Raw genomic sequence first — 15,538 nt, 5'->3', positions numbered from 1 at the left:
CACTCCGAAGTTCCATAACCGGCTCCAAAGCCTCTCTAACACCCCAAACTGAGGCTCGTCGATCCAAAACTATTCAAACAAATGTGCAAACCAATCAAAATATATTATAATATACATAATTAATCATTTTAAACTCCCAACTTCGCTCGAAAAGTCAATAAAATCAACCCTTGGGCCCACATATTCGGATTTCAAAAAATTCAAAGATAAACTTTACCCATAACACCATGAACTCAAATATATAATTTATTTTAAATTCCATGCCCAATTTCGTGGTAAAAATTCAAAAATACCAATTTCTAGGTTTCTTCCAAAATCTCATAATTTCTACCAATTTTCATGCTTGAATCCATATAAAACTATGTATTTAACTCACAATGTGAAGAAATCACTTATCCCATTATAGTTGATAAAGATGGAACTCCAAAAGTACTCCAAAATCGGCTCTCATGCACAAAATGAGATGAAAATGGGCAAAAATCCCGTTGTATAAAAACATCTCTGCTCAGACGCCCTTCCGCTTCTGCGATCAGCTTGGCCGCTTCTGCGGCGTCGCTTCTGCAGTGAAATCCCCGCTTTTGCGAAATCGTGCCCAACAACCATGTCCGCTTATACGCTCCAAGCGCCGTATTTGCGTTCACACATGTGCGAAAATTGCTTCGCACCTGCGACCCCCGACCTGATCACCTCCAATTGCTTCTGCGACGCCTCACTCGTAGGTGCGGTTCGGCTTCTGCGGACACTAGACCGCATATGTGGTCTCAGCCTTCCCCAGCCAAAAGTCGCTTCTACGCTGGCCTAGCCACTTCTGTGGAGTCGCATTTGCGGCCCTGTTTCTGCAGGTGCGATTACACCAGCAACTAGCCAAAACCAGCATTCCTCTACTTCAAATTTAATCCGATTCAAATCCGAAATTCACCTGAGGCCCTCGGAACCCCGTCCAATCATACCACCCAGTCCCAATATATGACATGAACCTACTCAAGGCCTCAAATCACATCAAACAACAACAAACCTACTAATCGACGACCAAAATCCTTCTTAAACTTTTCAAACTTCCAAACTTCGACGAACGCGTCCGAACAATACCAAAATATTCCGGAATGACGCCAAACTTTGTGCACAAGTCATAAATCACGATACGAACCTATTTCAATGCTCGAAATCCTAAACGGGCATCGATATCATTAAAAAGTCTATTTCCAACCAAACTTAGGGAAATTCTTAAACTTTCAAAATGCCAACCTTCCATAATAGGCGTTGAAATGCTCCCGGGTGATCCGATACTCAACCCGAACATACACCCAAGTCCAAAATCATTATACGAACCTATTGGAATCTTCAAATCCCGATTCCGAGGTCGTTTACTCAAAATGCAAACAAGCTTCCGAATTTAGAACTTTCCATCCGAATCAACTCCGAACTTTCCGAAATTCAATTCCCACCACACGTACAAGTCATAATACATGAAGTAAAGCTACTCAAGGCCTCAAACCGTCGAACAACATGCTAGAGCTCAAAACGACCGGTCGGGTCGTTACAATATTAATTTGTTAGTAATAGTGATTTTTTAGAAACGATACACAATATAAATTAAAAAATATATATTCTAAGATATCCTTATCTTATAATCTATATATTTGAGTTTAAAAAAATACTTGAAATCGATGAGATCAACTTCGTATTTTTTTTTATACTTAACAGAGATGAAACAGAAGAAGAAATTCGTTGTCATCTCTTATTTCTGATTTTTATATTTTTCATACATTTTTTTCTATATTTATTTTATGTTGCCTTATTTTTATGCCTTTCTTTATTTTGTTACAAATAATTAACTTATTTCGCTATAAAAGTATAGTTTTAATAGAAATTGACTACATAAGTTTATATTTTTAGTCTTTGGTTGAAATTCTTTCATATTTTTCTTTTAGCTTTATCTAATCAACCTAAATAGGTGCTCACACAACTACTTAAATTGAAAAATTGAAGGATGTGTAATTTATATATAATCAATATATAATATGCATATAATCGTTTATTGTCGGTATATCATCTATGTATATTAGCTATAAAAAGTAAACAATAAATCTAGTCGGATATTTATGTAAATATTCCATAAGATTTCGGTTTCTTGATTTTATCCATGATATGACATATATTATAATAATTTTAAAAACGATCTACTAAAATTCAAAAATATCTTATCTTTTTATTTTTAAAATTACATTATATTTTAAAAAATAATTCCATTTCAAAATAATTTGTTTACATTTAAAAAGAAAAATATTTCACTTTATACCCAATTTCTTTTAAAATATATTTTTTGTTAGACTTGAAAATCGCTATTGAAACTATCAATTAGAAACCAATAACCCTCTTGTTGAATTCGAGAAAAAAAATCTTTCACATTATCTAATGATTCAAAACTAATATTCTTCAACGAAAAAAATATTATACTCTTGGAATGTTGGCTTGACTGCTGCTAAATGAAGAGGTTCGGCTTATACCCTTAAATTCCTAGAAGGTGCTAATTGAAATTAATGATAGCAATTGTATAGCCAAATTTTTGTTATTTGTTTGATATCCATTTATAAAAGTTGACTCTTTAAACATTCTTCAAAAAGAAAAGAAAAATAACTTTTTTTTTAATATTGGCTGATTTTTGTTATGTTTCTTTCTCCAGTATGTAGGTTTACTTCATTATATATGTAAGTAAACTTTTATTCGATTTTTAAACTCTTTTTTGTTATCTGGATAAACATAGACGTGTACCCTATATATTACATTTATTTTATAAGAAATTCACTTTATTCAAATCTAGCTATAGTGTTTTAAAGAACTATAAAATTATAGGGTTTTAAATGTGAAAGAGTTTTATAGTTATATGGAGTAGCTTTTTTTTCTTTTTTTTGCTAGAGGCGAAGTAGTATTTAAATAATTAGAAAAGATAATAACAAATTCCAAACATGATTGCATATTATCATTAACCGAATTAAGTATGATAAAATGATAACAAAAGATAATTTTTTAAAATTTTAATTCAAATTTAAAAACTTTATCTATAACTTCAGAATTATCCTTTATTACTATGTTCACAAAAACATAGGCAAATACCAAAATGTTACTAAATAAATTTAGTTTGTTTTTATTGAGATTTGAATCCTTGTATTACATACTTTTAATCACTTCACTGACTTGTCGACCCCATAATTGCGTGCAGTTAATAATGTATATATCTTCCATATTTTTTGTTTATGGGGATTTTGGTATCTACCTTCTACTCTAACCTACAGACAGGGACCCAGAAATTTGACGCGATGGGCATCACTATTCTGCTCAATCAGTCACCTAAAGGCTTTTTAGAATTTTGAGTGTCAAGTCATTTAAATTAATCATTTTTAAATTATACACATATATATATATAAGATTTTTTTTGAAGTTTACGGGGTCCAATGACACCTTAAGGCTACACACAGGTCCGCCTCTGCCTACAGACTTACCAAGATGTAATTTGTTAGTAATTGTTTAATTGTTTTGTCCTTCTATCCCAGATTAAGCTCCGAATTTTTTGAAATAGTCTAATCTAGGTGATCACCACCTCCTATTATAGTAAATTACTAAAACTTTACCGGCAAGTAACAATTATATTTGTCACATTAAAGAAAAGGTACAGTCGTACAGGTCATTCGTCGCATATGCAGAATGTAATTTATAAGCTACATATTCCAAATGCAATATATAAGTTGCATATGCCGAATTGAAATTATAAGTCGCAATGAATTAATAAGTTGCATTTATTGATTGCAATTTATGGTTGCAACTAGACATGCCTAAGTTTTTTCTCATTTTCGATGATTACACTTTGGATCCTTATTCGTTATGTATAATTTTTCTTTTCTTCAAAATTTTAGCTCTTCATTTATAAATCTCTTTATACATAGTAATGAGTTAGTATTCTTCAATATAGCGCAACACATATTTATTAAATGTATAAAAAATTTAACTGATAAAAAATTGAGTCCACATATGCATTAGTGAATTATCTTTTATTATAAGCATTCTTTATCGAAGAATTATAAACAAAGGGATTGGAAATTTATATGTAATTATAAATAAGGAAATCCAAAACGGTAACCCCATAATGGGAAAAAAAACAGGAGCATTAAAATATAGACTTAAATCGCATATACAATACGACTTATAAATTGCGCTTAATGAGACTTATAAGTCGTATTCTTTGAATACGACTTACTTATAACGTATAGACAATTCCAGAAGCGCGAAACCAGATTAACATTCACATATTCCAAATCTCTCTACATTCTTCTTCAAAACTAACCGACTCCTCTAATCACCTCCATATAAATAGCAAATCACTTCCATTTTCTCATCTTCCAAAAGAAAGAAAGAAATCGAATTCTCACTGTTCTCTTGTTCAAATCCATTACTTGTTTCGTGAAAGAAGCAGCAAATTAATGGCGGACGTGCATATGGGAGAGAGTGAGACTTTCGCTTTTCAAGCGGAGATAAATCAGCTTCTGAGTTTAATTATCAATACTTTTTACAGTAATAAGGAGATTTTCCTACGTGAACTAATCAGCAATTGTTCTGATGTAAGTTTTGTTGAAAAGCTTAAACCGGTAGAGTTTATTTACTTAATTATGTCTTCTGACTCCTCATGTGTGAACCTGATATGTTTTCATGAGCCAAGTACGTAAAAGTTCTTATTGATAATTGCTGACGGTGAAACAGAAGTCAGGATCTTTGTATAACATTTTGAAGCGTGTCATCGTATCACTTAAGTATTTAAGTTGTTAGATAAAGACATAGTACTATTTAATTATGTTGAAGTTTAAATTTATGTGTTGTTTTGATTGTTGATTGAAGTTAATTGATAATAGTTGATGGGTTGACGCTCTGCTATGATAACATATTGAAGTATGTGTATCATTTTTAAGTTGTTAGATAAAAACCTACTATTTAACTATGCTGCAGTTTAGATTTATGTGTACTATTGATGAAGTATGTGTATCATTTTTAAGTTGTTAGATAAAAACCTACTATTTAACTATGCTGCAGTTTAGATTTATGTGTATTTATTTATTTTCGAGCTGAATTTGTTGAATTCTTTTGGTGGCATTTGTGTAGGCGTTGGATAAGATTCGGTTTGAGAGCTTGACAGATAAAAGCAAACTTGATGCAGTGCCTGAGCTTTTTATTAAGATTGTTCCTGATAAGGTGAATAAGACGTTTTCCATAATTGACAGTGGTATCGGTATGACTAAAGCAGGTATGTATGTTGATGAAGTGGATGAATATTAAATATTTGTGGCGAGGAAAATTTATATATTTAAACGAATAAAGATTTTTTTACATAGTTTTACATGTAAGACTACTTACTATGTTGAATTGATGATCATGGAAGTCAGTGGCGGATCCAGCATTTTAAGGTAATGGGTGCTCAATGCTCACTATTAATTAGTGCTAGCAAATGATGGGAGGAGTCGGATTGATATGGACGGATTGAATACGTTTTGGACAACACGGATAAAATTTTCGAACCTCTCGGATAAAACATAGATTTAATGACGAAAAATATGAATATTCACATTTTCTTGAATATTATCATTATTGTGAGGATTCCAAACCACAATATAGACTGTCAAAACTGATGGTGGTAAATTGAATATATTTTCTTTTTTTTCCACGATGAACTAAATGAATTGAAGAAAGAAAAAATGGCAAAGTTAAGAACAAAAGGGAAAGCTATGTAAAAGGGAGACGAAAAAGAAAGTCAAAGAGTGCACTATGTAAGAATCGAACTCCGGATCACGCAGAGCACATATTTAGATTTCATTAACCGGTAGCACTCATCAGTTTGTTTGAGTAATGGGTGCTCACCTAAATATATATCCATTTCATGCGAAATTGTCTATAAAATTATATATGTTCGATACCATGGGCAATGGGTGCTTGAGCACCACAATTTTCTATGTGGATCTGCCCATGATGGAAGTGCATGAATTCTCAACATTAGTGGTGCAGACAAATTTATGGATTTAAGTATATACATTAACAGTGTAAAGATTCTTTTACACTATCAATATAGTTTAACTTGTTATAGCAGATTAATTACTATGTTCGAGTGAGTAGATACGATCTCCATCTTCTTTTGTTTTTGACATTGTATTTTGCACCGAAAAGTAGAAAGATAAATGCATTCCCTCCAATTGAGTGTAATAGCAAATGAAATTCGATATTATAGTTGTTTTGCATAGATGTTCTGTTGGTGTATTAGTAGTATTATGATATTTGAAAAAGTGGTTATGTTTTGAGCACAGATTTGGTGAACAATTTGGGAACAATAGCGAGATCTGGAACAAAGGAGTTTATGGAGGCATTACAGGCCGGAGCTGATGTTAGTATGATTGGGCAGTTTGGTGTTGGTTTCTACTCTTCCTATCTTGTGGCTGAGAAAGTTGTGGTGACGACCAAGCACAACGACGACGAACAGTATGTATGGGAGTCGCAAGCTGGTGGATCGTTCACTGTCACCCGTGATGTCAATGGCGAGCCGCTGGGGAGAGGTACCAAGATCACCCTCTACTTAAAGGAAGACCAGGTACCAATATCGTTCATTGTTTCATTTTCTTGGACGATACTTAATAGTTGAAAATATATTGTAGTTTTGGTCATGTTAGCACTTTTGTAGGAGCTGTTTAGCCTTTCATAGATTTAGAACATGGTCTGAGATTAGTTTGTTGAGTAACATGGTCAATGAGGATTCATATAGCCGACCTCCTTGTTTGGGACTGAGGCATTATTGTTGTTGTCGTTGTTGCTTGTTGTGACGAGACGGAACAATCCATGAAAGTTATTACCTTTAGGCTTTTAGTATATTGAAGTTCTTAATCTCAAGTAAATATGTTTTTTTGTACTTTATGCAGGTTGAATACTTGGAAGAGAGGAGAATAAAGGACCTTGTGAAGAAACATTCCGAGTTCATTAGCTATCCGATTTACCTCTGGACTGAGAAAACCGCCGAGAAGGAAGTTAGCGATGATGAAGACGAGGAAGGCAGGAAGGAACACGAAGGCGATGTAGAAGAAGTCGACGAGGATAAAGAGAAGGACAAAAAGAAGAAAAAGAAGATTAAGGAAGTGACTCGTGAATGGCAGCTAATCAATAAGCAGAAACCAATCTGGTTGCGTAAGCCTGAAGAAGTGACTAAGGAGGAGTATTGTTCTTTCTACAAGAGTCTAACGAACGATTGGGAGGATCCTCTTCACTGGAAACACTTTTCTGTTGAGGGGCAGCTCGAGTTCAGGGCGATTCTGTTCGTTCCAAAGCGAGCTCCGTTTGATCTCTTTGACACGAGTAAGAAGCTTAACAACATTAAGCTCTATGTGCGTAGAGTTTTCATAATGGACAATTGCGAAGAACTCATTCCAGAGTATCTCGGATTTGTTAAGGGCGTGGTGGATTCTGATGATCTTCCGCTCAACATTTCGCGCGAGACGCTTCAACAGAACAAGATTTTGAAGGTTATTAGGAAAAATCTTGTGAAGAAATGCATCGAAATGTTCTTCGAAATTGCTGAAAACAAAGAGGATTACAACAAATTTTACGAAGCGTTCTCCAAGAACATCAAGTTGGGTATTCACGAAGACAGCCAAAACAGAACCAAACTCTCTGATCTTCTCAGGTTCCACTCGACAAAGAGCGGTGATGAGATGACTAGTTTGAAGGACTACGTTACGAGGATGAAAGAAGGACGAAAGGACATCTACTACATTACTGGTGAGAGCAAGAAAGCTGTTGAAAACTCTCCGTTCCTTGAGAAGCTCAAGAAGAGAGGATACGAAGTTCTTTTCATGGTTGATGCAATCGACGAGTATGCTATTGGGCAACTGAAAGAATACGACGGAAAGAAGCTGGTATCTGCCACTAAAGAAGGACTGAAACTTGAAGAAACAGAAGAAGAGAAGCAGAAAAAGGAAGAAAAGAAGAAATCATTTGAGAACTTATGTAAAGTCATCAAAGATATTCTTGGAGACAAAGTAGAAAAAGTGGTAGTTTCCGACAGGATCGTTGACTCTCCGTGCTGCTTAGTAACTGGAGAATATGGTTGGACAGCAAACATGGAGAGGATAATGAAAGCGCAGGCGTTAAGGGACAGCAGCATGAGCGCTTACATGTCGAGTAAAAAGACGATGGAGATCAACCCGGACAACGGAATAATGGAGGAGTTAAGAAAGAGAGCTGAGGTTGACAAGAATGACAAGTCTGTTAAGGATTTAGTGCTGCTGCTCTTTGAGACTGCTTTGTTGACATCTGGTTTCAGTCTTGATGATCCGAACGCGTTTGCTGCGAGGATTCATAGGATGTTGAAGTTAGGTCTTAGTGTTGAGGAAGATGAAGCCAGTGGAGATGACACTGAGATGCCTGTATTGGAAGAAGTGGGTAAAGAGGAGAGCAAGATGGAGGAAGTTGACTGAGAAACAACTACCAGAAGTAAGCATGTTTGGATATAATTAGGTGGGATAGGGTTGTTGTTGTGGGTGTCTGTTTCACTGTTTTTGACGTCTTTTTGTCTATTGTCTGTACTTGGTTTTCTGGTATATGGTAGTGTTTCATTTCATGTGCGTCCGCGGTATTATATGCTGTGTTATATATAGTGTACAGTTGTTTCAAGCTTCGGCTTTACTATTTAGTATACTTTTCTCTGTAGAAAAGGTTTGTATAAGGTCTCATATTGCGCGTAATATGGACGAGATTCCCAGTCAGTTCATATCTATACAACGTGACTCAGTCAATCACGAACAAGACATGGCAAATAAACAAAAACATAGATCTTTGCTCAGATCATATGCAGCCAATATGCATATTTTGATTAACGATCTTTCCTTACAACAACGACAACAGTGACCAATATGCATATTTTGATTAACGATCTTTCCTTACAACAACGACAACAGTGAGATCCCACAAGTGGGGTCTGGGGAAGGTCTGCGTATGAGTGGGGTTTGGGAAAGTTATTGCGTACGCAGACCTTACCGTGTGAAAGTAGAGAGACTGTTTTCGAATAACGATATTTCCAATTCAAGGGAGAATGACAACAATAAAACCAGTATGCGCGACTTTAATAGACTAGTTCTGACTAATGAAACCAACTAAAAGAGATGACAGATTATTTCTTTAATCAAAGATCTAACTAAGGTTTTCCATCAACTTAACCACAAGAAATCTGTCAAACAAGTATCTAAGTAATTTAACTTTTAACTCTAGTGAACAAAAAAAAAGGGCCATCCAATGTACAAGGCATCTTGCGTTCATGCAGGTATTCATACAGCCTACCCTAATGCAAGCACTAGTGGCTGGTGCTTCCACGGTTCGAATCCGCGACCTATGGTGAACAAGATACCAGAACTTCACTCTGTGCCTTCAAGGTGTTCAGTTACCAAGCCCGTAACAAGTAGAGGATCTGGTTCTTCGATCTGATTTAGCTTCCTGTTTCAAGAAGACGAAGTACTTTTCAGTTATAGACAGCAATATTTGCAGACAATGATATCAAAATCAAACATGCAAAGAAGAATGCATTTCTTCAAAGATTTAAAGGGCAGCAACAATACATACAACTTTACGACTAACTGGAAACAAGCAAGATTTATAGTTGCTGTGAAGTATTATTTCTGAATTTCACCGTACAAAGAACTACAGGCCGAGGACTCATTATACTGCAACTTTTGATAAGCACAAGAAAATCCATTCTCGCCAAGCTGAATGAGTCCTTCTAATAGGTCTATGACAGTGAAATGGAGAAACACTGTCCAACTATACCAGAATGAGACAACGCTGTCATTCTCGATGCATTATATGGTAATACATCCTCATACCCCTTTCCCATTAAAAATGAAGAAACAAGCATAGATGATAGCAGATGGTCCACAGGATACGCCATCATTGACTAATTAAGCATCATGCAGTGGGTAAGAGTATGTATTAAATGATATACGTGCAATGCATCCGTTTCTTTGATATTGTTAGTACACTTTCATCAGAGAAGAGTTGAGTAAGCTTACCCGCATGTCTTCTTATTGTGACCCAGGCCCTTACACTTGCTACACTGCATTTGCCGTTTAACCATGTCAAAAGCGTCGACCTTTTTCATCTTTGGTCTGCCAGGTGGACGTTTGGTTGGTGGGGGAGTAATAATAATTGCCGCATCAATTTCACCACTTGCTGGTTTTTCCAGGTTAGGTATGGGGTTAATCGATTCAGCGTATGTTACATGGTAACTCTCGGTTGTGAAGTATCTGGAACAATAATCATATGGACTCCTTCCTATGCATTCAAAAACAGCAATAGCATGGCAGCAAGGCATCCCATTTAGTTGCCAACCTTTGCAACTACAATCCCATTGATCAATATCAACTACGTCAACAGACTCACCACGAACTTCAAATGTGCTCCCGTGCGAGGGTAATACTTGAAGTGACCTTGCTTTTGACGTTTCGCTCTGAAGTTTCTCTTCCATCAACGGTGTCAATCCTGTAGCCCACTGACTGGACTCGACACGCCTAGTATAGATCAATTCCATTATCTTCCCTCGTAATACATCGACCATTTGAACTATCGGCAGCTCATTCACCTCCATAACCCAATCATAAAAAAGCTGCCCAAAGTTGGATGTCAAGAGTCCATACCTTGTCCCACCAAAAAGGGCGTTGGCCCAATGGTCGGGCTCACTTCGAGTGACCCAATCATATGCAACAGGTGAGATTGCTCTTATATTCTCAGCACAGCGTTCAAAACTCCGAAGTGTTGGGGCACAAGCAGCAGTATATAAATCTTGGATCATAAGACGTCTAGCTTCATGAGAAAACTGTCCTTGCAAATCATTATTTAATTTTTCCGCAAGATAGCGCAGGCAATAACCATGGTAACCCTCTTCATTAAATATATCGTTAAATGACTCCCTTATGCCCCTTTGGAAATCACAAACAAATGTTATAGGACAGGACATTGAGACAGCAGATTTAAGTTCTGAAAGAAACCAATGCCAGTTGTCCTTGGTCTCCTCATCTACAACCGCAAAGGCTAAAGGAAAGACACCATCATTCCCGTCAACACCTACCGCTGCCAACAATGTTCCTTGATATTTTGCATAGAGAAGAGCGCTGTCAAGGAATAGAAGAGGGCGGCAACCTTGTCGAAAACCAGATAATGAGGCACGAAATGAGATAAATAGACGATGGAAGCTCGAGTCATCCTTTGCCACAACTGTAGCAACACTACCTGGATTAGTTTCTACAATTTTCTCACATAATAAAGGTAACTGACTGTATGCCTCTCTGTAAGAACCCTGAAGCTGCTCTCTTGCCTTCTCTTTTGCACGTCTTGCCTGAGAGTAGTTCAGCTGAATGCCATATTCACGCTCAATATCATTTGCAATATCCTTTGGCTTGTAATTGGGAGCATACTTCAACTTTTCCTTTATTATATTTCCCATCCATCCCCTTGTGGACCGGTACCCAGCTTTTACTGCAGCTCCTTCACATGTATGCTTCGGGTTCATTGTCTTAATACATATTAGCTCGGTGGTAGGCAACTTCGATGCATATATTGACCAAGGACAACCTTCCGACTTGCATTTAGCAGTTACTCGACGACTTTCATTTTTCTTATATTTATAAGTGAATCCTTGGGCAATCGAGTACTTATGTAGAGCTTCACGGAATTCAGAAAAGCTGTTAAATCTTTGGCCAACGCCAGTAATTGCATTCTCCCACTGCATAGCTGCTTTGCGATGCTTCTCATCATTGCTATTGCTACTTGGATAAACAGCTAGGGGACTAGTATCAACTGGGGCTTGAAGCAGATCATCAGGATCGACTATATCCACGGGGTTAGCAGGGGTAAGTGGAGGCTCCGACACAGTAGTCCTGCTCGACCTTCAGAGTTAAGCAAGTCATAAAGATATTTAAGAAATCAAAAACAGATTCAAAAAAACACTCAAGTTTTGACATATGCATGAGGAAGCAAAATAAACAAACAGAACTGAATATAAAAAAAAGTAAATACCTACTGGCAGTCACATTTGGAGTACTTCGAGCAACGGGTTCTTCTACAATTATAAACACCTCTACTTGTTCAGAATCCTTGAAGAAGTTGATCATACGCTTGAGGTCCTTATCTTTAGATATTGTAATGAGAGTCTTCTTATTCCCAGGGAGAAAATACTTAATCGTCATTCCATCAATACCACACTCAAAGTTTTCCGCTACTTCTTGCTTAAAATCTTTCAGAAGTGTCTGGCTATCAAGGTCTAGAGCATATGCCTCCCCACCAACATATGTCAAAGATCCATCTTCGTTGTTGATCACAAACTCCCCTCCAGATTGACAAATGGCAATTATTTTCTTGGAGGCCATCGCTAGGCCAGCATAAAAACTTCAACCGAAAAAATTGCACCAACTAAAAAGAACAAACCTTTATCATACACCACATAAAATAGAACGCAACGCAGAAAAAGTTATAAGATCATGAAAATCAATCTATATATCCAAATGAATTAATAAAGTTGAAGTCTTTAGAACATTGAGAAGCAATAGGCAAGTAACCATAGGCATAATCAAACATGAAGAGTTTCAAAGTCACAACAACAACAACAAACCCAGTAATCCCACAAGTGGAGTCTGCGGAGGTTAGTGCGTACGTAGACCTTACCCCTACCTTGAAGGTAGAGAGGCGGTTTCCGGCAGACCCTCAGCTCAAGGCAAGATGAAAATATAGGGAAAGTTTAAAGTCAAAAAACAAAAAAAACAAAGAAATTTTGTTATGCAAGGCAGATAATGGGATGCGCCTGACAAATAAATTAATGGGATCATGAAAATTAAGCTACATTCCCAATTTAACATATAAAGTTGAAGTCTTTGGAACATTAAGTAGCTATAATCAAGTCACCAAAAGCATAATTAAGCTAGAGACAAAAACCCCAGATGAAAATCAAGCTACATTCCGATTTAACAAATAAAGTTGAAATCCATTGGTATATTAAGAAGCAATAATCAAGTCACCAAAAGCATAACTAAGCTAAAAACAAAATCCCATATGAAAATCAAGCTACATTCCATTTTAACAAATAAAGTGGAAATCTTTGGTATGTTAAGACAATAGTCAAGTCACCAAAAGCATAATTAAGCTAAAAACAAAAACCCCAGATGAAAAGTTGACTACATTCTCAATTTAACCATTAAAGTTGAAGGCATTGGGATATTAAGAGGCAATAATCAAGTTACCAAAAGCATAATTAAACTAAAAACAAGAATCCCATATATGAAAATCAAGCTACATGTCATTTTAACAAATAAAGTTGAAATCTTTGGTATATAAAGAGGCAATAATCAAGTCACGAAAAGCATAATTAAGATAAAAACAAAAACTCCACATGAAAATTTGGCTACATTCTCAATTTAACATTTACAGTTGAAGTCTTTGGTATATTAAGAGGCAATAATCAAGTCACTAAAAGCATAAATAAGCTAAAAACAAAAACCCCAGATGAACATTTGGCTACATTTCACAATTTAACATTAAAGTTGAAGTCTTCGGACTATGAAGAAGCAGTAATTAAGTCACTAAAAGCATAAATAAGCTAAAAACAAAAAAACCCAGATGAAATCAAGCTACATTCTCAATTAAACCAATAAAGTTGAATGTCTTTGGAATATTTTGGATAAAGGTGGTGTGGCCAGCATGTGCGCACCTCGACTATTCATCGGATACCTACTACCTCTCATCAGCACAGTCGGTTATATTTGCCTAGTGTTTCTAAATTCTTTGGAATATTAAGAAGCAATAATCAAGTCACCAATAGCATAATAAAGCTAAAAACAAAAACCCCAAATGAAAATCAAGCTACATTCCAAAATTCTTAACAATAAAGTTGAAGTCTTTGGACTATTAAGCAGCACTAATCAAGAAACCATAAGCATAATCAAACATGGAAAGTTCAAAGCCAATAAAACATCAAACCTAATCAAATAAGACTTAATCAAGAATACCTAATCAACATAATACAATTTAATATGAAACATAAGAGAGACTAGTGGGGAAAAAAACAATCTTGGTCAAAAATTACAAGTCAAGAAAATTCATGGGGCAATGTGAAAAATTGTATTTTTTTTTTCAAGAATGGAGGGGAAAAAATGAGATTGGTACTTATATATGATAATAAAAGAAGGGATTTTAGTGTTGAAACTTACTGGAATTTTAGATTTGCATGAGGACAGAGCGAGGTGTATAATAGGGGAAATTGAACTCTTGGAGATGTGAATGGATCTATTTTGCCATTTCGGGGAGGTGAAATGTAATTTGCCCTAGAAGATTTATTGACCACTTTGGCCCTGATACTTGGCTGAAAATGTCAAACCTCACCCTCCCTCAGTCCCTTGGCCGCACCAAACAGCTCCCTTTTTTTTTTCCTTTTCTTTTATGCTTTTGGTTCTCATAAAAATTGCTCTAGTTGATGTGAAATTATTTTTAAGAAAAATAATATATTTAATATTTAAAAATAATTTAACTTTAAATTCTTGTGAGAAATTTTTATAGCCAATAAATATTATAAATTTATTGTGGCATGTTTAAAATTACAAATTCAAATGGCTTATAGTCATACAAATATTATGACACATCTAAAATTATAAGTTTCAAAAGTCTTCCATCTTTCTTAAACTCATTATTGATGAGTCGTTTTACTCGCACCAAAGTTATACAAGGATTATATTATATTTATTATAATCTAGAAACTATATTATTGGATTACTAAGAATATATATTTCCTTTTTGCGTATGTTTGATTTATTGCATTAAAAATGAGATAAACACTATGTATGGAATTATAAACTTTATAATTTTACCTGTGCTTTTAAAGTATAAATAACTAAAAAGATGAAAAATGATTTTATTAAGTCTTTTAGGTATTATTTTAAATCTCCATAAAAATTACCACATGTTGGATTCGATATAAGATAATACTATAATTGCGGTATAAAATTATACTAATTGTTTTTTTTTTTTGGAACCGACAATAAGACAAAGTTATTTTCAAATTCCAATAATCCAATGCTCCCAGAGAGTAGAGCACTTTAATTGCGATGCCAAAATTTTAAACTGATTAAATTAACACCTACTGTCAAAAAGAACAGTAAATTCAGTAATATCCAGCGCCTAGTGACATAAAATTATTGATTATTTAGTAGAATACTTTACTAATAATGTCTGTTATCTACAAAATGACCATGATTGGAAGAATACGAAGTCTTTTTAACAAGAGAACAACTTATCAGCACTTTTCTACCAAACATGTCAATTACTTATTATCAAATGTTTATTTTAAAAATTAGTTTCAGCACTTAAAAATAATTTTAAGGTTTTTATTGGATTAAAACCAATAGGGGTCAAGTGGCTCTAAACATAGTTGAGGAGTAAAGTGCATAACCATAAAACTTCAAACAACCCACAAAACTTTAAGGGA

General features: G+C 35.2%; 2 protein-coding genes across 3 annotated transcripts; one reads left to right on the top strand and one right to left on the bottom strand.

The window, feature by feature from the left end:
* Positions 1-4,381: 4,381 nt before the first annotated feature.
* Positions 4,382-8,735, top strand: LOC107817520 (heat shock protein 83-like). Its single transcript, XM_016643370.2, has 4 exons — positions 4,382-4,613; positions 5,149-5,290; positions 6,342-6,622; positions 6,948-8,735. Exons 1-4 carry the CDS (start codon positions 4,476-4,478, stop codon positions 8,496-8,498), a joined length of 2,112 nt encoding a protein of 703 aa, XP_016498856.2. The 5' UTR covers positions 4,382-4,475; the 3' UTR covers positions 8,499-8,735.
* Positions 8,736-9,124: 389 nt separating this feature from the next.
* LOC107817519 (uncharacterized) lies at positions 9,125-14,419 on the bottom strand. 2 transcript variants are annotated; one of them, XM_016643368.2, is made up of 4 exons: positions 14,268-14,419; positions 12,085-12,477; positions 10,083-11,954; positions 9,125-9,510 (listed from the first exon to the last, which is right to left on the bottom strand). In XM_016643368.2, the coding sequence occupies exons 2-4, from the start codon at positions 12,432-12,434 to the stop codon at positions 9,432-9,434; spliced, it is 2,301 nt and encodes a 766-aa protein (XP_016498854.1). In that variant the 5' UTR covers positions 12,435-12,477; positions 14,268-14,419; the 3' UTR covers positions 9,125-9,431. The 2 variants fall into 2 exon arrangements, with proteins under 2 accessions (XP_016498854.1, XP_016498855.1); XM_016643369.2 differs by lacking the exon at positions 14,268-14,419 and having other exon boundaries at positions 12,085-14,225.
* Between the last annotated feature and the right edge of the window lie 1,119 nt (positions 14,420-15,538).

The sequence above is a fragment of the Nicotiana tabacum genome, chromosome 15 (genome assembly GCF_000715075.1).
Source record: "Nicotiana tabacum cultivar K326 chromosome 15, ASM71507v2, whole genome shotgun sequence".
Classification (NCBI taxonomy): domain Eukaryota; kingdom Viridiplantae; phylum Streptophyta; class Magnoliopsida; order Solanales; family Solanaceae; genus Nicotiana; species Nicotiana tabacum.
This window is presented reverse-complemented; position numbering and strand designations above follow the sequence as displayed.

What these genes read in the sequence shown, in the direction of transcription:
- LOC107817520 (XM_016643370.2), top strand. Translation starts at nt 4,476, where the DNA reads ATGGCGGACGTGCATATGGGAGAGAGTGAGACTTTCGCTTTTCAAGCG. An exon ending in TATCGGTATGACTAAAGCAG is followed by an intron (nt 5,291 to 6,341) that starts GTATGTATGTTG and finishes TTTTGAGCACAG; the next exon opens with ATTTGGTGAACAATTTGGGA. An exon ending in TCTACTTAAAGGAAGACCAG is followed by an intron (nt 6,623 to 6,947) that starts GTACCAATATCG and finishes TACTTTATGCAG; the next exon opens with GTTGAATACTTGGAAGAGAG.
- LOC107817519 (XM_016643368.2), bottom strand. Translation starts at nt 12,434, where the DNA reads ATGGCCTCCAAGAAAATAATTGCCATTTGTCAATCTGGAGGGGAGTTT. An exon ending in CCAAATGTGACTGCCAGTAG is followed by an intron (nt 11,955 to 12,084) that starts GTATTTACTTTT and finishes TTAACTCTGAAG; the next exon opens with GTCGAGCAGGACTACTGTGT. An exon ending in CACAATAAGAAGACATGCGG is followed by an intron (nt 9,511 to 10,082) that starts GTAAGCTTACTC and finishes TTCTTGAAACAG; the next exon opens with GAAGCTAAATCAGATCGAAG.